The 19,474-nt window shown below is 33.7% G+C and overlaps 3 protein-coding genes across 7 annotated transcripts; 1 reads left to right on the top strand and 2 right to left on the bottom strand.

Annotated features, from left to right (window-relative positions):
* Window positions 1-446: 446 nt before the first annotated feature.
* Window positions 447-5,247, bottom strand: LOC111799170 (filament-like plant protein). Of its 5 annotated transcripts, none has more exons than XM_023682609.2 (6): window positions 4,938-5,247; window positions 4,481-4,604; window positions 4,235-4,389; window positions 2,836-3,064; window positions 1,305-2,755; window positions 447-1,019 (listed from the first exon to the last, which is right to left on the bottom strand). In XM_023682609.2, exons 3-6 carry the CDS (start codon window positions 4,343-4,345, stop codon window positions 612-614), a joined length of 2,199 nt encoding a protein of 732 aa, XP_023538377.2. In that variant the 5' UTR covers window positions 4,346-4,389; window positions 4,481-4,604; window positions 4,938-5,247; the 3' UTR covers window positions 447-611. The 5 variants fall into 5 exon arrangements, with proteins under 5 accessions (XP_023538377.2, XP_023538395.2, XP_023538370.2 ...); XM_023682627.2 differs by having other exon boundaries at window positions 4,512-4,604; XM_023682602.2 differs by having other exon boundaries at window positions 4,481-4,580.
* Window positions 5,248-10,650: 5,403 nt separating this feature from the next.
* LOC111805247 (photosystem II 22 kDa protein, chloroplastic) lies at window positions 10,651-12,491 on the top strand. The gene is made up of 4 exons (XM_023690225.2): window positions 10,651-10,973; window positions 11,061-11,174; window positions 11,881-12,130; window positions 12,225-12,491. The coding sequence occupies exons 1-4, from the start codon at window positions 10,755-10,757 to the stop codon at window positions 12,467-12,469; spliced, it is 828 nt and encodes a 275-aa protein (XP_023545993.1). The 5' UTR covers window positions 10,651-10,754; the 3' UTR covers window positions 12,470-12,491.
* Window positions 12,492-17,567: 5,076 nt separating this feature from the next.
* Window positions 17,568-19,174, bottom strand: LOC111805263 (uncharacterized). The gene is made up of 2 exons (XM_023690248.2): window positions 18,755-19,174; window positions 17,568-17,977 (listed from the first exon to the last, which is right to left on the bottom strand). The coding sequence occupies exons 1-2, from the start codon at window positions 19,020-19,022 to the stop codon at window positions 17,664-17,666; spliced, it is 582 nt and encodes a 193-aa protein (XP_023546016.2). The 5' UTR covers window positions 19,023-19,174; the 3' UTR covers window positions 17,568-17,663.
* Between the last annotated feature and the right edge of the window lie 300 nt (window positions 19,175-19,474).

Raw genomic sequence — 19,474 nt, 5'->3', positions numbered from 1 at the left:
GTCCTTTCATTACGCTTCTTTCGAGTGTTCAGTTGGTGCACCCGTCGAGTATGTAATTTTGGTCACAGTCAAATCTGGTCCGTCCATCTCAAATAATCTACCTCATTCCAAATCCATTTTGTTTTTGTTTAGTTTAATTAATATTTTTTTTATCATATTTAAAATTTGTTTAAAATTGACTTTATTATATAGCAAATTGAAAATTTAAATAGGATTATTGATTTTATAGACCAAAAAAAATTAAAATTTTGTCGCGGGTTAAATAAGAGAATCATGTAGTTTGATGGAGAAAAGCTTGTTCCCAACTATATTAGTGCGCGTTTCGATCTACTTTACATCGCGTGTTAGGAGCTCGGTTCGAAGAATTTTTACCGCTCGTGCTAAAATTGAAGAGAGATGATCTACGAGACGGAAAATAAGAACAAATAAATATGAAGGCCAGAGGGTAAACAAAATTACTCAGGCCATTTTGAAGCTGGTTACAAAGATCTACAAAGTCCATCCAAGTGAAGATTTAAAACACTCAACAAGATGCAGAAGAAACAAGCTGTTTTACAGTCAATTTTTTTTTTATACTGTACTAAATCTCTAGACACCATATCCATTCCTGACTAAATTTCTAGCTTTATCCCGCTCTTGGTTCGAGAGAAAAACTTCGCAAAACCGTTTCGGTTTTTCTCAGAATTGACAACATGACTTGCAATCACAGACGACAAAGTCGATGAAGATGAAGACGGGGGCGAATTGTCTTCATTCTTACTCATTGATGGTTCAGAACTGTCATCAACTAGTTTACTATAGTTTGAATCTCTTTTGGGCGAAAACGCCCCATTCGAGTGCTGCCATTGCTCCTCACCATCTCTAATGACGTTATGCGATTCACTGGCTGTGAACTCCGGTAGCTGCGTCGTGTCGATCAGAAAATCTTCGAGCGCTGCTAGAGATTTGAGCTGATCCCCAAGAGAAGCTATTGTCTTTTGACAGTCAGCAAGCTTCCCAGCAGCTACAGCTAGATCCTCCTACAATGTCACCCCCTCTCCAACTATTAGTATTCAAAGGATAGATCAACAATGTTTACACCTTAAGCCCCTACTAGCAGATATTGTCATTTTTTAACCTTCCCTTCAAGGGCTTTTCCTCGAGGCACTGGACGGAGTAGGACTAGACCATCTAGATCATCTCCATGGTCGACGCGTTTTAAAAACTTGAAAGGAAAAGTCAAAAGAGGACAATATCTGCTGGCAGTGGGCTTGGACCATTACAAATAAAGTAGAGAGTTAAGGCAGCGAGCTATAAGTTTTTACCTGTTTTATCTTCATTTCGTTCTTGGAGATTTCGATTTGTGATTGTTTTTCATCTTGTTTATTTCTTGAGAGCTGTTCTTCAAGTTCTTGACACTTGACTGTCAATGCCAATGCCGAAGCCCTCTCTTTTTGGATATCAGATTCTAACATGCCAACTTTTGCAGACATGGTCAAGGATTCTGCTTCCATGCTGATAAGTTGATACTCAATTCTTAGCTTTGATTCATTTGCAATGGTGAGCTCAGTTTGTAACTTTTCCACTTTCATTTCTGTTTCCTTGAGTTGAGATTGTGAAAGTTCAACAGAGTTTTGACTCTCGGATAAAGCAGTCTCCAGTTCATCTTTTTCTGTCTCTAACTTCATTAACTTATCTCCCATTTCGACCTTCTCTTGTTCCATTTTCAGTAAGATTTGCCCCAATTCGGATCGCTCGGTTTCCATTTTCGCTAACATTTGATTCACTTCATCTCTCTCGATTTCCATCATCTCAAGCCGCTCTTCCATTTCGTTCTTCTCCATTTCCATTTGTTTCAGCTTCTCTTCCAATTCTATCTTGGCTTCTTCCATCTCATTCAGCTTCTCTTCCATTAAAGATCTCTCGTGCCGCATCGTCTCGAGCTCAGTTATCATGGCACTTTCTTCAGCAGCTGGGCGAGCAGAAGGTTCTGATTCTTGGTGACGGTTTCCTTTATCAGTTTCGGGTAATGCAGCAAGCCTTTCCATCTCAAGAAAATCATCCATGAGATCAAGTTCAAGAGAAGAAGGAAGATTACTAGGTAAGGCTGATGCCCATGAGTCTGAGCAACTAGGTTCACATTTGTTTCGTTCAGTTCGTCTTACATCGATATCGACTGCATTAAGCTGCTCTCCATTATCTGATTGAGTGTCGGTAAGTGACTCGATAGACATTGTCGAAGCAGCTATGGATTTGTGATCATTAATCAATGATGGTCGGGATGAAATTACTTTTAACCTCCGACACTCGGCCTCGAGCTTGGCCATTTTCTTTATGCTGTCAAGATGCTGCTTACTGGCTGTTTCAGCTGTTTGTGTACTCAAATCTCTCTCTATAGTCCTGGTTTTTAGCTCCCTATATTGAGCATGGAGCTCATGCCTAAGGGCTGCATTTTCTCTCTTCAATGACTCCAGTATCTTGCCAAGGCTTGGATCAACTTTAGGAGATTCAGATTGAGCAGTGTCTGCTTTGCTCTGGAGCTCAAGGAGCTGCCTCTCAAGATCCGCCTTGGTCGATTCCCAATCGCGGCTTTTTTCCTCCACGGCGTCACGAATCTTCTGCTCTTGCTCCTCCCTTCCCTGTCTGAGCTGCCTAACACATTCTTTGAGTGCCCCATCAAGGTGGCTCACTCGATCTTCCAATGCCGACTTTTGCTGAACCGTGGTCCTGAGCTGCTGTTTAAGAAGTCCGACTTCGCTTTCCGCCTTTTCCCATCCTAAATTCACATTAGAATAAACAGAATTCAGCTAATATCTACAGATATACAACATGAACAATTTATTTGTCTAATTCTACCTGCAATGGCTTCTTCAGCAACTTTGGCATGCTGCTTTACCAAGTCTTCTTTTTCCCTCACATTCAAAAGAGCAGCAGATAATCTATCAGTGAGATCTTTCACACTATCATTGATATCTTCTTGTTTTGGCGAATCGTCGTCGTCGTCATCAATGTCCTCCTTACATACTGCTTTCGACGTTACTTCAGGCGATAGAGTCTCGTGAGTCGGAGATGACTTGACTGCGTCCTGCTTGTCAATAAGGATTGGCATGTCAATTTCAAAGAGGAGGGCATTGCAGCCAGCACAGTATATTTATAACATAAAGTCCGTACTTCAAAGATGAAAACACTAATTTGTTCACTGAAAGTGGCAAGAGTTATAGTGAACGCCAAAAGTAGTAGGTGCTTCTCATCTCGCACTTGGATAGAATGTTCGGCTCATAGTCTAAATAATCAGCATAATTTTATTAAGCTTGGGGTAGGAACTCTTAGGATCGTACAACAACGCGCACACTCAATCTAGATGAACACAAAGAACAGACGAGAAAAGAAATACAAGAAGGAATATAGGCTAAAGTTTTATATTAATGACTTTAAGTATATACGATAATAGAGAATATAGAGAAGATAAATACGTACATTTTCAAATCACTGCCTAAATGGGTATATATATGATTCAGTTTAGTATATATAGTTTACTAGATATAACCATCTACTGTACACAACTATCTACCATAGTTGTTTACTATTACAATTTACTTTTCCTATCATTTATCATATATAGTTTTACTGTGTATAACCATTGATCGAGCTATAAATAAGCCGCACTCTCCATGACCCAACAGAAACCGCTGAGCTCGTACTATATAGAAATGGGGTTTAGAAATGGGGTTTAGTTTACATAATTATGGAACTGCACAACTGAGAGTTAGTAAGCAGTAGAGGTAGATTTTATAAGTTGAAATCAATGAATTTAAGACTAGTTCACTTCATTCTTGAGCCAAACACATTCAAAAGGTCAATTTTTCAGGGGAAAAAACTGTAAATGGAAACTAATCTAAGGTAAGGATAATCCAAATAGTCAAGGGAAACACTCTGCCTAGAAGATAAGAACCTAAGGATCTCATTTTATCTTCCACAAAGCAGCTCCATCAGAGCATTACCCTGTCAGCTAAGAACATAAAACATTCTGATTCTACCTTAGTTTCGACAAGTTCAAAGGCTTGTGTAATATGTTCGAATTCCCAAACACTTGCAGCTCGATTAATTCGACTACGAGAGGAAGTTCGATCGGTCGAATCAAAGGAAACAGAATACATATCCCAGCATGATCACATCCAAACATATCAAGAAACATAACTAAGATTGAAACATACAATCACCAGGGAGATCTAGCTTTAAGGATTCACTAGTGTACCTGCTCGTCGGAAAACCTCTCGGAGTAGGACGACATTGAACCAGAACTCTCAGTTTCTCCAGGGCTCTTATCAGATGACTTTCTCTTCCATGGCCATTTTCTTCTCTCCATCCTGATGCTTTATTTCAAAATCAATCCACTGGTTAAGGCGCCATCTGCAGACATACGTACAAAATTATTTGAAGTTTATATGGAAATTTCAAGCAAAGTAGCAAAAAAGCGAGAAAGAAAGAGAAAGATATTAACATCTTATCTAACAACACTAAAGTTTACAGACAGAGAGATGACTTGGGCTTTCATTCTTTCAACTTTGCTTCAAATCCACCCATGATCATCCCACCAACACCTAGTAAGTGACAGAAAAGGCTTTCTGCTAAGCCAAAACCCCATCAATTTTCAAATTATTTAGTAGGTAAAAGCTTCAGAAGCCATCAATGATTCAAAGAAATAACAATCAAAAGATAAAATGAGAAGAGAAACCCAAATGAAGAACAAAAAAATCGCGAAATCCCTCAATACTCAAGAACAAAATCCCAAAAACATTGATGAAATAGTGACTGAAACCACATAATTCAAAACAAAAGCAATCCATCAAATCGAAGAAGAAAACGAAATAACTCCAAAAAAAAACCCCTCAAATCCAAAATAATTCAAGGATTCAGCAGAATTCGTAGAAGAAATTCATAGATGGGGGAAATTTTACCTTCAACCAGAAAAGAAACACAGAAATCGAGAATTTAAACAAGATCACTGCACTGCAAAAAACAAAAAAAAAATAGAATCCCAGGAAGCTGTTTGGCTTGAAGAATTGGGGAAAAAATAAACGAACGGCTATCTCTGCAAGAATCTGAGGAATGTCTGCAAAAATATGCAGATAATGAAGGGTTCAATTTTAATTTGTTCTTCAACTTCTTGTCACAATGGTAGCTTTCAAAAAATTGAAAAAGGTTAGGGATAGAGCGAGCGAGAGAGAGAGAGAGAGAGAGAGAGAGAGAGCATGTGATTGGGGCATATGATAGTGTGAAATTCAAGAATGGGACCTCAAAAGAAACTCAATAGTCAGCTTTTTTATTTCTTTTTTAATTTTTAATTAACTAAATAAATAAAAATAAAAAAAAAATTTAAAAAAAAAAAAAAGACAAATTTTATTTTTTTATTTTGATTTATATATTTTGAAATATAGCGGACGGTATTCCCGCGCATGAATATCTGGGTTTCCGCAATTATTATTTTTTGGCCTTTTTGGTAATTTACTGTTACTGTTTATAAAATTTAATCGCAAAAAAACAAATTTTAATTTCTTATTTCTTTTTATGTAAATTAATTTAAATTTCTCTAATCTTTTTATTTTCTGATTCTGTATATAATAGTGATTAATAAATATAATTTTTCTTTATTTATGTGATATTTTTTAATTTTAAAATTGCCTTATTTTTTAACTTAAATATCATTAATGCTTAAAGTATGATTACGTGACGAAAAGTGATTTTTTCTTTCACTTTTTTAGACAAAAAGTTTAGATTTTCCTATGAAAAAATCCCACTTTTTTTTTTTTTATAAAAAAAATAAGTAATGTGAATAAAATCAGTTTATTAATTTAATTTTTTATTTTTTTATAATGTTTTTTTAAATATTCATCGATACTTATATTAGTATGAATTAGATAAAAAAAAATTATAATTTAAATAAGGATATTTACTTATTTAATATTTATTATAAAAATAAAAGTAAAATAAATGAGTCTTGCTATTTAAATTTAATAATATATTTATAAATTTGAAAACCATATTATTATTTTTCAAAATTAAAAAAATTAAATAAAAAAAAGTTGCAAAAAGTCCAAAAATATAATTTGTATATAAAAAAATGATACCAAGACGTTACCAAACAAACTACATAAAAACAAAACAAAATTCCAATATTTTCAAATAAATATAGTTTTTCTTTTTTTCTTTTTTTTTTTTGGAAAAAATTCAAAATATATCTTAAAATTTGTAGATATATATTTATTTTCACAGTAAATTTTTAATTTCTTAAAAAACTGTTATTTGAAAAATTAATTAAAAAGTATATTATATTTAAATTTTAGGTATAAAATTTGAATTTTTGAGTTTTTGAAAATGTTATTTGAATTTGAATATTTTGAAACTAATATTAGAAAAATATTAATTAAATAAAAAAGTATGTAATAATTATTATCGAAGAGCGGGCAGCGGAGCGTGTAGGATTGGCCGTTGAAAGCGAAACAGGACGCTAATTAATTAGAGACCTAAATGCAATTTGAATTTAAAAACCAGTTCGAATTTCCATATAAATTTCAGTTATTGTTTTTAAATCATTAATTAATTAATCCAAATTGGAATTTATTGATGCATTCAAGTTACAGTGTAGCCTGAATAATTGGCGTCATAAATGCATTATTAAAATTTTAAGAATTTTTTTTTGTTATAAACAAAATAATAATAATAATTTGATCTGAATTATCATTTTATCGTCGAGTTTATTATAATATGAAATAATTAAAAAAAATTATCATTTGGTCTTTTAATTTTCGAATAGTAACTCGTGTCAATGAAATTGGACCACGAACATAGTCTAGAAAAATCAATGGTAAAAAAAATCAACGCGGACTAAAACGATCCAATGCATGGAAGGAACGATATATTAAACAAATACAGAGAAGATAAACTTGTGCTGAAGCCAATTCCCTAGTTGACCTCGCACGCCCCAAGGTCGTGTGATCCTAGTTTCGCCTAATCCAATTATCTTATCTAATTTGAAAACTGAACGCCTTGGAATCCAAATTTGACACATGATGACTCCGACATTCCTTTGCATCCCCTACGATATGGTCAAGTTACCTACTCCTTGCTTATTAAGAGAGAAGACTATCCTCACAAACCAACACGAGTCCTCATACATCTCGTAAAAATTCACAACATAGAATAGCTAAAAAATGGCTCTTAGTTCTAAATCATATTTATTTATTTTCAATAATAATTATAACAATACATTTTATATAATTTAATTTAAAATTATTTAAAATGTAATACACATTACTTTTAAAAATTTCGTGTAGTAATATATATTTTAAATTCGTTAAAATTTTATTTTAGAAAAGGATGAATTATTTCTCTAAAAGATAATTTAGGTTATTATTATTTTTCTTATAAAAATAATTATTTGAATTGAAGTGACAGAAAGTAAGATGTATTTATTAATATTTTGAAACTATATTATTTTTAAAAGGTATATTAAAAATAACAAAATTTCAAAGGCTACCCATCCATCGCCATCTACGTGGCCCAATAGTTTCTCTCCAACTAACTTATCCACATCTCATTAGACCCTCTCTCTTAATCATAATATTTTAAATATTAAATCAAATTCCCATCACCAAAATATCTTGCAATCTCATTTAAATTTTATATTTAAAAATTGAAACTAGAAAAAGAGTACAGAGATTTCTTCGCTTTTAAATTTAATTTTAATTTTTTTTTTAATTGGACTAATTTCATTTTGAGCTGTTACCGTAACACAGTTAATTTGAACACTATTTTTTTTTTCCTAGATTAAAAAATTATATTATCAAATTTTGTCGTTACTATGGATTTTAAATTTGGTTTTAATATGCAAAATTTTATTATTTAATTTACTTTTTTTTGTCGGGGGCAGAAAGGTAAAAGTGGGAGTGAGATTATGGATACAGCTTGCTTTGAGTTGAAGTTATTTTGTGACGTGTGGATTCTGTGGGAATAAAACAATAAGACATTTTTAGGTGAGAAAAATAAATTAAATAATGGAATAAAAGGTTTTGGGTCTATTTGTACAAACAGCATGTCGCATTCATATCCCACTAAATAGTGAATTGGGCACCTCGTCTCGAACTCATTTAAAAATGTCGATAATCCTATAATCAATAGAAAATAAGATATGAACTAAGAGACATCAATCATACAATATACTTCTATGAAATGTGAATAAGATACTATTAAAATTATCAAAAAGATATTAAAAAATAATGAAGGTTTTAAATTTTTGGTAGAATATAATTTAGAGTAATTTTGAGTCATAGTATTTCATTAATATATTTAAGACTTTTTATTTACTTTATAGGTTACACTTACATAATGGTTAATTATAGTCCGTATATGTTGTATTTGTAACGAGACTTGAAAAATATAGTAAAAATAGCACAAGTTTTTTTTTTTTTTTTTTTTTTTTTTTTTTTTTTTTTTTTTTTTTTTTTGCTAATAACTAGGTTTCTTTGTAATTCTACGTAGTTTAGGTTGCATGTAGAATCATTTAAGTTCAACATAATCAATCTTGCTTGTGGAGTGATTCGAATCTCAAACAAATGTTCTTGCGTTGAGATATTTGATCAACAAAGACATAATCGATATTGCTTGTGGAATGATTTTAATCTCAAACAATGTTTTTGTCTTGAGATATTCGATCAACAAGGTAATCTGAATCTTACTCTCTTTGTACTGATTCCTCATCTTATCAAAACAAGTGTTAAATTTGCAGATTAGTAAATAAACCAACACGAAAGAAGAGTCGTTTCTCATTCGCATCACATTTATTATGAAACTCTTACAATTTGATCTAAAAACTTTGTTGAAAAACGAGACATTTAGCTCTATTCAATAACCCAAAAAACGATAAGGAATCAACCGAAGTAAAATTTTTGAAACGGGTTACGTTGATAATTAAGATCAATAATAAAGAAAACTCGTGATTCGAATCATTCCACGAGATAGCTTGAAATGTCATTTAAACGAGTAATGTTGAAAAATTATGTACTCCCTTCCCCGTAAAATCCTCGAGGTAAAGTTGGGAGATTTAGTCGGGATCGATAATTTGAGAAAAATAGGCACAAAGGCTAAGGGAGAGGGCTAAGTATATGAGGGGCACTATGGAGCCACGAGGTCCTATGATACCAATTATTGAGCCCTCCATTTAAATCCCAATCATTGATGTAGCTATAAAGTCAAGGACCAATTGTTTTTTATTTATTTAATTTCTCTTCCCACACTTGAAATAAATAAAATAAAGCTATTTTCTGATGGGCCGTTTTTGTATCTGTCTTATTGGGCTTTATGGGCCAAAAGGCCCATTGAATATATGGGCTGAGATACTGAGACCTGGCCCAGTCCCTGACAACTTTACTGACAACCGAACACGTGTTGAGCTGTGCTGTTTTGGTATATTTCCTTTATACGAATATGTGTGATTGGGACCTTCTAGAAACATCCACGAGACCATATAAAAATTTCCAACGGTATAATTTTGATTTAAATCTCATTTTCGTATTAGCGTTAAACTTCTTTTTTAGGGTTGATTTTAATTATTTAATTATAGTATAGTTGAAACAAACCATCTCAACTACTATTCTATTACTTTCAATTATCATTTTTCATTTCATTTTAATAATAATTTTAAAAAAATTAAAAATAACATTATAACTTCTAAATAATAAAATGTACTATTCACAAATAACACAATTTAAAAAATTAAAAAAAAATTAATAAAAATATCCTATTAACCTTGTATAATGTCTACAAATACAAATACCAAAAAAAAATTTAAAATTTAAAAAAATACTCTTCAATTTAAAAAAAATAAAAAATATCAAAACTATATTAAACTTTAATATATATATATTTATTTATTTATATTTATCGAAGGATTAAACTTTAAAAAAATTCATTAATAACTATACTGCTTTTTTAAAATTTTACAAAAACAATTTTTTAGTTATTAGTGTCGGTTTAAAAAATACTCATAAATTTTTAAAAATAATATTAAAATTTTTTGAGATAATTTAAAAGGGATTAATATATTTTTTTTCATATACTGGTAAGAATTTTTTTCTTTATTAACCTAAGAATATTAATGTTCTTTTTATAATATTATTTAACTTTTTAAAAGAGTATTATTAAAATTACGAAATTTAAAGATATTTTTGAAACAAAATACTCATAATTTTTATTTATGATAATTTTTATTTAAAATTAACCGTAAGAATATATATATATATATATATATATATATATATATATATATATATATATATATATATATATATATATATATATATATATATATATATATTAAATATATTAATTTAAGGGTGGTATCAGAATTTTTAAAATTGTAAGAAGAAATACAAAATTTAGTATTTAAAAAAAAAAAAAAAAAAAAAAAAAAAAAAAAGAAGAAGAACTCTTAATGGCAAGTGGCCGTGAATGAACCAGTTGTTAAGGTTTGTGACAAAAACCAAAAAAACTGTACTCCAAACCCATCCCAACCAATTTACCATCACAAAAATTAAACGACGACGTGTCACTCTTTTCGCCGATCGTTTAAATCTCCCACCAAATCTACACTCACCATACACTCAAAATCCCTCTGTTCCTCAGATCCATCTTCTTTAAAACCCATCCAAAATCCCTACCCATTTGCTTAAGCTTTAACGAACTCCCCTGCGTTGTTTCGCATCAAAAGCACAGCATTCATGGCGGCTCAAACCATGGTTCTTTCCTCCGGTGTGTGCGCCAGCCATGGCGTAGCGTTGAAGAGAGAAATCGCTTCGTTGACGCAGAGGCTTAGACCTAACGCCCAATTTAGTCGCTTATTTTTCAATCCTCTGCCTTCGAGTTCCGTTTCTTTACCTGCGCGTGGATTTAGGACTCTTGCGATCTTTAAATCGAAGGCGAAAGTGCCGGCGAAGAAGGTAATTGTCGCGTTTTGTTTTTAAGAGGAATTTATGAATCTGAGAAGAAGTAATTTGAGAATTTCTGGTTTGATTTGGTTTGTTTAGGTTGTGAAGCCGAAGGAGAAGGTTGAAGACGGCATTTTCGGGACGTCTGGTGGCATTGGTTTCACTAAGCAGAATGAACTGTTCGTCGGCCGTGTCGCCATGATCGGCTTTGCTGTGAGTTCTTCCTCCACGATTATCCTCTTCGAATTCTTTCAGTTTAAGCACATTGAATTAGAAATGTATGGATCTATGTTCATGATTATGAAATTTAGGTTTTTTTTTTTTTTTTTTTTTTTTTTTTTTTTTTTTTGTGAATTTTCTTTTAAACTCATTATTTTTCTTAATTTTTTAACCTATTTTTACTTATTTTTTTAAAAAACTAATTCCAATTGGATATACATTTTGTTTTTGTTCTTTTATATAATTGAACTTGTAATTATTATTTATGGTTATTTGAAGTATATTAAGAATTTTAATATTTTCTCTATAAAAATGAATTTCATAATAAAAAAAAATTAATTAACTAACTCAAATTAAAAAATATATATATATATATAACTTAAGGAGAGTATTTTTGTTTATAGAGCAAATATTTTCTTAAGAAAGTAAAAATCATGGTAGAGAAATAATGAGAAAATAAACTCATTTTATATATAGTTATTTTTGTAATACTATTATTAAATAATTGCATAAATATTTGTCATATTTTTGTGGGGATAAATTATTTAATTATGGCAAATATGAGTGTAATTAATTTCATTTGTTATTTTAATTAATTATTTTGTTAAATTGTAAACCCTAAATTTAAAAAAGGTTAGAATTTTGTTATTTAGTAAAATATCAGGAATAGTTAAATAAAATAATTAATTAAAATTTGCAGGCGTCGTTGCTAGGAGAGGGAATCACCGGAAAGGGAATTCTGGCTCAACTGAATTTAGAAACTGGAGTTCCGATTTACGAAGCGGAGCCTCTTCTTCTGTTCTTCATCTTATTCACTCTTCTCGGAGCCATTGGAGCGCTAGGAGACCGTGGAAAATTCATCGACGATCCAGAACCAGCCACCGGACTGGAACGTGCCGTCATCCCTCCCGGCAAGGGCCTCAGATCGGCGCTAGGTCTTAAAGAAGGAGGTGAGTTACAGTACAGTGCCAAACGAATTGTTCGATTAAATCTCGATAAATCAAATCTTAACATCAAATTCACGATGGCTCTGTTTTTGTATAGGTCCGTTGTTCGGATTCACGAAGGCGAATGAGCTGTTCGTCGGAAGATTGGCGCAGCTAGGGTTTGCGTTCTCGCTGATCGGAGAAATTATTACAGGTAAGGGAGCGTTGGCGCAGTTGAACATTGAGACGGGAGTGCCGATCAATGAAATTGAGCCGCTGGTTTTGTTGAACGTTCTGTTTTTCTTCATTGCTGCTGTGAATCCTGGAACTGGTAAATTCGTCACTGACGAGGAAGAGGATTAATGAATAGATCGATTCTGCTTTAGCTTCTCTGTACATGAACTTAGAGTTTGTGCAGTTTTAGCGTATTTATTTTGCATCAGCGCCCAAAAACAACGAATCTAAGGAACAAACCTTGGCTAGTGAATTGTAGGAAACCTGCAATATTTCTTTAAATTTGAGGCACAACTTGATAAGATAATCAAATTTTATTTTATTTCTAAAAATATTATAAATTATGATCATATATATATATATACATAAACTGAGCTTCTAAGCTCAGGCTTTGTTTTAGGCTTTCCCAAAAGGCCTCACACCAATAGCAAGAATATTCATGGGTTATAAACTCATTATCATTACCATTCTCTAAATTAACCTTTAGGCTTTCCCAAAAGGCCTCACACCATAGAGATAGTATTCCTTATAAACTCATTACATTTCCTAAATTAGCAGATTTTGGATAATTTTATAAAAATATTACTTGTTAGATGATAAAAGTCTCACATGGACTATTTTTTTTTTTGGATAATTTTATGTGTGAGGCCTTTTGGGATTTTTTTGGATAATTTTATGTGTGAGGCCTTTTGGGAAGCCCAAAGCAAAGCTTGAGTTATTATGCTCAAAGTGGACAATATCATACTTGTAGAGAGTCGTGTTTGTTTAACGGTTGAACTTGTTTACATTTTTTTGTTCTAAAAAAGTATATATTTTTCAATTTATATATAATAATTTCCTAAAATGCTATAAAATATCTAATATGTTTTAAAATTCCAAGCCAACCCAACAAGACTTCCCGTTGAGTTCACCCAGTTCCGTTTCCCTCCAATTTTCCCAATATGCCTTTCCCGCGGGTTCTTCGAATACTGATGATCCGACTCTTCAACGTCGGAGCTATGTTAGATCCAACCATTTTAGCATCAACGATACGTGTACTACAATAAGATGAAGGAGAAGAACATCTTCAAGTGTCTATTTACTCGCAATCTCATGGCCGTCGAAGCCTCCATCGATTGCGCTTAGAGAAATGGGAATTCTACGACCGTGAAAGATGGTCACATTCGTAGAGTGGAGCTGTCTCTTGCAGGTTCTCTCTCTTTCTCTGAAGTTTGATTGCTTTTTAATATTTACACTCTCTTTTTTCTGAAGATTGATTGCTCTTTAATTTTTCCAAATAATTTGGTTTCTGATAATGGCATCCTCTGTTTCGTTGGTAGGATTAGGGTTAGGGATTTGGAATCCATGTTCTTCTCTGATGTGTTGATGTATTCTCGATGGACGTCATATTCAAATCATGTTTGAATAAGTGGATCGTTTACCACACATTTTAATTTATAACTTCAACTATGGGATGTAGACGGGGAGTTGTTTGTTCGCCATTCAAATTATGAACAATTGCAGATTACTAACATGATGCATTTCTTTTTTTAGTATTTATCTATTTATGGATAGCTTTCATTATACCGAATAGAGATCAATTAGTAGTTTGTTTGAGTAACTTAGGCGGAGGTTAGCCATGAGAGCTTATGCTCTTAGTGGACAATATCGTACTATTGTGGAGGTTTGTGGTTCTTAACATGGTATAAGAGTCATGCCCTTAACTTAGTCATATTAATAAAATCCTCAAATGTCGAACAAAAAAGTTATGAGTCTCGAAAGTATAGTAAAAAAGTGACTTACGTGTCGAACAAATGGTATACTTTGTTTGAAGGGTCTAAAGAAAGGAGTTGAGCTTCAATTAAAAGGAGGTTGTTCAAGGGCTCCATAGGCCTTAGGAGAGGCTCTATGGTATACTTTGTTTGAGAGGAGGATTGTTTGTGGGGAGTCCCACATCGGTTAATTAAGGAGATGATTATGAATTTATAAGTAAGGAATACATCTCCATTGGTACGAGGCATTTTGGGAAAACTAAAAAGCAAAGCTACGAGAGCTTATGCTGAAAGTGGACAATATCATACTATCGTAGAGGTCCGTGGTTCTTAACATCTTATACGGTTTAAAACTAGCAGGCCTAAATTGTTTACCTTTCTCTTGTTCTCTGAATCGTGACACTGTTTGTTCAATGTTTAGGCCCCATCAAATACATCGAAATATTTGACCCTGTTTCTAGTAGAAAGGATACAGTTCGTCGATGATAATAGCCATTAATATTATGTGCTAACATGTAGAGAACAATTTTGTAGTAAACTCAGCTTTCGTGGCCAGCCCACTGTCTTTTAGGGACCTTACTTTTTAAAATTTCGTAGCCTTAAGAGATTACTGTAAGAACTTGAGAGATCATGCTATGAAGTACTAGTCATGGACTTTGTTTAAGAAGTTTTGTCCGCTTTAGCCAAGAAATCCTGTGAATTTGGGGAGGTGCCTGTCTGGAGGAAAAATTGGAGTGTTCAGATTGTTTTGCTATGAAGTTCTAGTCATAGGTTTGTTGCTAATCCTATGCAGTTTTACTTTTAGACTCCTCTATTCATCATAAATTCAAGATATCTCTACTTCTCCAATTTGTTGAAATTCAAGATATACTCTTAGAAGAAAAATTTCTTTAGTCAAAGAAACAAACCAAACTCTCGATATAACATACCTCTCCGCGAGGATAATTATAACAACTCAAACCCATCGCTAGCAGATATTGTCCTATTTAGGTTTTCCTTTCTGCACTTTCCCTCGAGGTTAACGCGTCTGCTAGGAAGAGGTTTCCACACCCTTATAAGAAATGCTTCGTTCTCCTCTCCAACTGATGTTGGATCTCACAATCTACCCCACTTGGGGGCCTAGCGTCCACACTGACACACCGCCCAGTGTCTGGCTCTGGTACCATTTTGTAACAGCTCAAGTCCATTGGTAGCAGATATTGTCATCTTTGGACTTTTCCTTCTAAACTTCCCTCAAGATTTTTAAAACGCATTTGCTAGCGAGAGATTTTCACACCTTGTAAAAAATGTTTCCAAGCCTTAATGTTCAATCGCCAAGGTTTGACAAAGGAAGCCCAACAAGAACAAGTTTCAGAAACAAGATTACTGAGCAGAATGCACGCAAGGAGTGAATAAGATTATTAAGCAGAATTTGGTATTCTTTTTAATATAAAACTTAAGAAACAAAAGCAAGGAAGAGAACTGCAGAAATGAATGGAAGAAGCTGCGCAGTGAATGAGTGTCGGTTAAGATGCATGTGGGCAGCAGACACTTTGAATTGTTCAATCACCACCCATTATTTTCTTCTACCATATTTCTCTGTCCAGTGTGCTATGTGTCCTTTAGTTGTGTCTTTTACACACCCACATGAAGGAGGCTCCATGTCATTTATTTTGTTCTTTCAGTCCACAGAATTTCTGGAGGGGAAATTTTCTTTTTCTCTCTTTTATTTTCTGCTGATCGGTGAGGTAAAACTCGTCACATCAGTAGTCAAATCTAAGCAGAAAGGGAAATTTTAGATCAACCCAAGATCATCCCCTAAGGTTATTACATAATTAAATTTGCCTAATTCTTTAAATTTCTGAATCATTAAAGACGAAATTTTATTTACAAAAGACGACAACTGAGATATGGAAATAATACTTATTTGCATTTATGTGGATCGTAATTTGGGTATTGGATATATTAAATGATTAAATTTATCTCATATAATAAGGAAGTTCGGGTTCATTCGCTATCATTTTTTAGTATAAATAGTATCCTTTCTCTCTTTCTTTATTATTATTATTTCTTTTAAATCTCCTTCTCTGTTGAATGCATCAGTACTATTTCTTTCGAAATGAAAAGAAAAAAAAAAAAAAAAAAAAAAAAAAAAAAGATTATGTGAAAACGTGGATCAAAGGTGCTTTATATTATCATGTATTGGATTTGAAGAGGGTGAAAAAAAGACAGATTCTTAACAAAGTTCCTAGGAAATTCACCTTTGGGAAATTGTTTGTGAAAGGGAAAATGAGCTAGTTAAGGGTGCGACAACCATCTTTGGAAGACCATATAGGAAATTGAGCCCTATAGGGAGAGATGTTGTAACTAAAGTGGAAATAGGATTGATCGCACTCACACACCTACAAACACAGGTTAAACAAAGAGACAAAGATTTACGTAGATGTAGGAGAATTTCTTCTCTTCGAACCACATAAATTTGTGTGTCTTTTTGTTTAATTTCTGTTTACCGAGTGTTATTGATCCTGCTTTCACTTTAAGTTAGAACAAGAGAGAGTAATTACAAGGAAGGGGAGAGAAAGTCAAGACATGTGAGATCGGCTGTTGGAACAGAGAGAGAAGGAGAGGGAAAAAAAGAAGGTGAGAAATGAAGGAAAGTACAGACAAAGACCAACCAAAGTTAGTGTATAAAGGCTATTATTCATATAAAATCCTCTTTGAGCTGTGAAATAATTTCATTGTTTATAGATTGTGTGACCCAAAATTAGATGCTTATCTAAAGTTAGTTTGACTTGGGAGGAGTGGCATGTGTAAGCAAGCTCCCTCTTCACTTTGTATCCTACCACCAATAATAAAATCATAGGACTAGAAAATGAAAATGCATACATTGCTGAAAATGTTTAATCAGTGGCGTTGGTGTTGGTTTTTGGTTGATGAAGTTGGGTGAAGATTGATGTCTTGTCATTTTCGACCGCGCAACTATGAGCGTTTCTTTCCTGGACCTTAATTTGTGGTCCTTTTTCCAAATCAATGGTCCTCTTGCTTGAGAGGGCACTTGTGACAAATTGCCCTTGTCAAGGACGCTGCTAAAAGATGTAGCCTCTGCCCTAAGTCTAATCTTCTTCCCACATGCATACAGGCTTGCTCATGGCAAGAGAATATCTAGGCTGGTGAGGTTGGTTTGAACATTATTCTTTTTTGACTCAGAAACATGTCTTGTTTTCATTTGGTTTGTCTTTGTATATATATTCTTCTTCCTTTTCTTTTTCTACATGAGTACAGAACAATGGATGTCAAAAATACAATAAGAAGTCGTTCGATAATTGTTAAAGATTGTTGTGAGAGGAGTCCCCCATAGGTTAATTAAGGGGTTGATCATGAGTTTATAAACCATGAAAGCTTTGCTCGAAGGGGACAATATTAACCAGTGTGGAGGTTCGTGATTCTTAACAGTAACGACGGTTTATTATTCAAAATTTGAAGCACTAAGACTACTATAGGCAAATAAATTTAAAAAAACGTTATTGATTAGACTTGAATCTTTTTACATATCATATTTGAATTCCAATTCAGGGATAGATTTTCCTTTATGCCTATTCAGAATTCCTTGACCTTGTCAGAGTTTTTATCCAGCCTTTTCTTGTCTTGACTCCTTCCACGTGGCAGACTGTCCCTTTGTTGGGCCTTTTCCTTCTGATGAGCTGGAATAGATGGCCGATCCGCTTCCGCCACCTAAGTGAGGCACGGGGCTTGCCATGCTCTATCACAGTCTTGGTCTCCTTGGAGTCTTTGGTCAAGTGGTGATTCCATGACAGGCTACAGTTCTTCTCCAGGAACACCTCTGAGACCTTGTTCTGTTCCCATGACCCAACTCCATTTTTCCCAAAGTTGATTGAGATGAATGAGTCTACATAATTTTTTGAGTGGCCCCCATCAAAACATTAAAATTTTAAAAAAACAAAAATACAATTAAAAAACAAAGAACTTGAAAGATACTTCTCAGTGTTGTCCAGATGTAAACTTGTGTTTTGTTTTCCTTGTCCCTTACCCACTTTGCTTCTGTGTTTAACCCCCACAATTATGTTTAGTTTCTGTCTAATCTTTGAGATTACAGAAGCTGTCTACTTTCATTCTTCGTTATGATTGGAACAATTCAAACTTGAACTTTTCCCAACTGTTGCTAAACAGTCTCCTCTACCGTTACTTACTCTGTTCCTTTTTTATTCTTGTACTTTCTGTGTTTCTGACACCCCGTCCCCTTCTGCCAAACCACTCATTTTCCTTCCTTCCCTTCTTCCTTTCCTTCTTTTGGTAGCGTTTAACTCATTTTGAACTCTCATCCTCATTCGAGGGCACCATAGACCTCAAGAAAGGTTCGACGGTGTACTTTGTTCGAGAGAAAGATCGGTGAGAATGAATAATACATTGACTAATTTATGAAATAATCATGAGTTTATAAATAATTAATATATTTTCATTGGTACAAGGCTTGCGAGAACCTAAAGAAAGCTAGTAAACATAGCTCTTATTCTTTAGACAAACCCATAATAGTTTTCTTCTTTTTTTGCCAGTTTTTGTATCAGACAGCCGATAATGCTAAGGAATAATAATTTTCTTCATGATTCTGAGATTTGAACTGGGAGAAAGGATATATAGATGTGTATAAAGGTGAAAAGGGAAGTACCTTCTTGACTGGTGGAGGCTTCATCGGCCGAGTTTTCCGGCTTCCAACGGCGGAATTCGAAACGGGTGATGAAAGAGGTAAAAGCGAAGATCTTAGAGAGGTTGATGGGAGTTTTCCGGCAGGTTGGGGCTGAAGAATGGTGGCGATGGGGACCTCTTTTGGACGCCAAGATAAGAAGCCTCTCGTTTAAGCACAAAGCGCAGACACCCACCACTAGTTCTTTGGGATGGAAGTAACAGGAAGACATTTGAGCTCTATACACATTCATGCTTATTGATTGTAAAGCAATAACGTGGGGAGTAGAATGTGAAGTGAAGTGAGAGAAATTGAGGGTTGGAGGTGCGGTTGGTGTTGGTCATTTATAGTCTAGAATAAGATAGGTAGGAAAGCTGGTCTTGGACTTGGCCCCTTGCTAGTACGTTTTGACCCAACCCCATAAGGCCTTGATAAAGATTGAAAAGAGCAAAAATAAAGTAGAAGACGATTCTATAGACACTTCTCAACCCAATTTCAGCGCGTGTGCTTCATTGACTTGACCCGAATTCAACGCAACCCGGCCCGAATTTTGTTGGACAAGATCCGTGTAACCCTACATGTGTCTGCACCTCAACAAATCCATTTTAAAGAATTTACCTGGCCCATGTACAAGTTGAAAAGGATTTATTTCGACACAGCCCACATTATAATTTTTTCCCAAGTGGGTGATCGGAACTTTGTTGG

The sequence above is a fragment of the Cucurbita pepo genome, chromosome 1 (assembly GCF_057944985.1).
Source record: "Cucurbita pepo subsp. pepo isolate OVF chromosome 1, ASM5794498v1, whole genome shotgun sequence".
Lineage (NCBI taxonomy): Eukaryota > Viridiplantae > Streptophyta > Magnoliopsida > Cucurbitales > Cucurbitaceae > Cucurbita > Cucurbita pepo.
Note: the sequence above shows the minus strand (reverse complement) of the source record. Positions and strands in the feature narration are given on the sequence as shown.

Excerpts from the sequence above, each read along its gene's own strand:
- LOC111799170 (XM_023682609.2), bottom strand. The coding sequence starts at position 4,345 with ATGGAGAGAAGAAAATGGCCATGGAAGAGAAAGTCATCTGATAAGAGC. Across the intron at positions 2,756-2,835 it reads TGCTGAAGAAGCCATTGCAG|GATGGGAAAAGGCGGAAAGC; the intron begins GTAGAATTAGAC and ends ATGTGAATTTAG. Across the intron at positions 1,020-1,304 it reads ACGAAATGAAGATAAAACAG|GAGGATCTAGCTGTAGCTGC; the intron begins GTAAAAACTTAT and ends GTGACATTGTAG.
- LOC111805247 (XM_023690225.2), top strand. The coding sequence starts at position 10,755 with ATGGCGGCTCAAACCATGGTTCTTTCCTCCGGTGTGTGCGCCAGCCAT. Across the intron at positions 11,175-11,880 it reads TCGCCATGATCGGCTTTGCT|GCGTCGTTGCTAGGAGAGGG; the intron begins GTGAGTTCTTCC and ends TAAAATTTGCAG. Across the intron at positions 12,131-12,224 it reads GCTAGGTCTTAAAGAAGGAG|GTCCGTTGTTCGGATTCACG; the intron begins GTGAGTTACAGT and ends GTTTTTGTATAG.
- LOC111805263 (XM_023690248.2), bottom strand. The coding sequence starts at position 19,022 with ATGAATGTGTATAGAGCTCAAATGTCTTCCTGTTACTTCCATCCCAAA. Across the intron at positions 17,978-18,754 it reads AGCCTCCACCAGTCAAGAAG|ACTCATTCATCTCAATCAAC; the intron begins GTACTTCCCTTT and ends AAAATTATGTAG.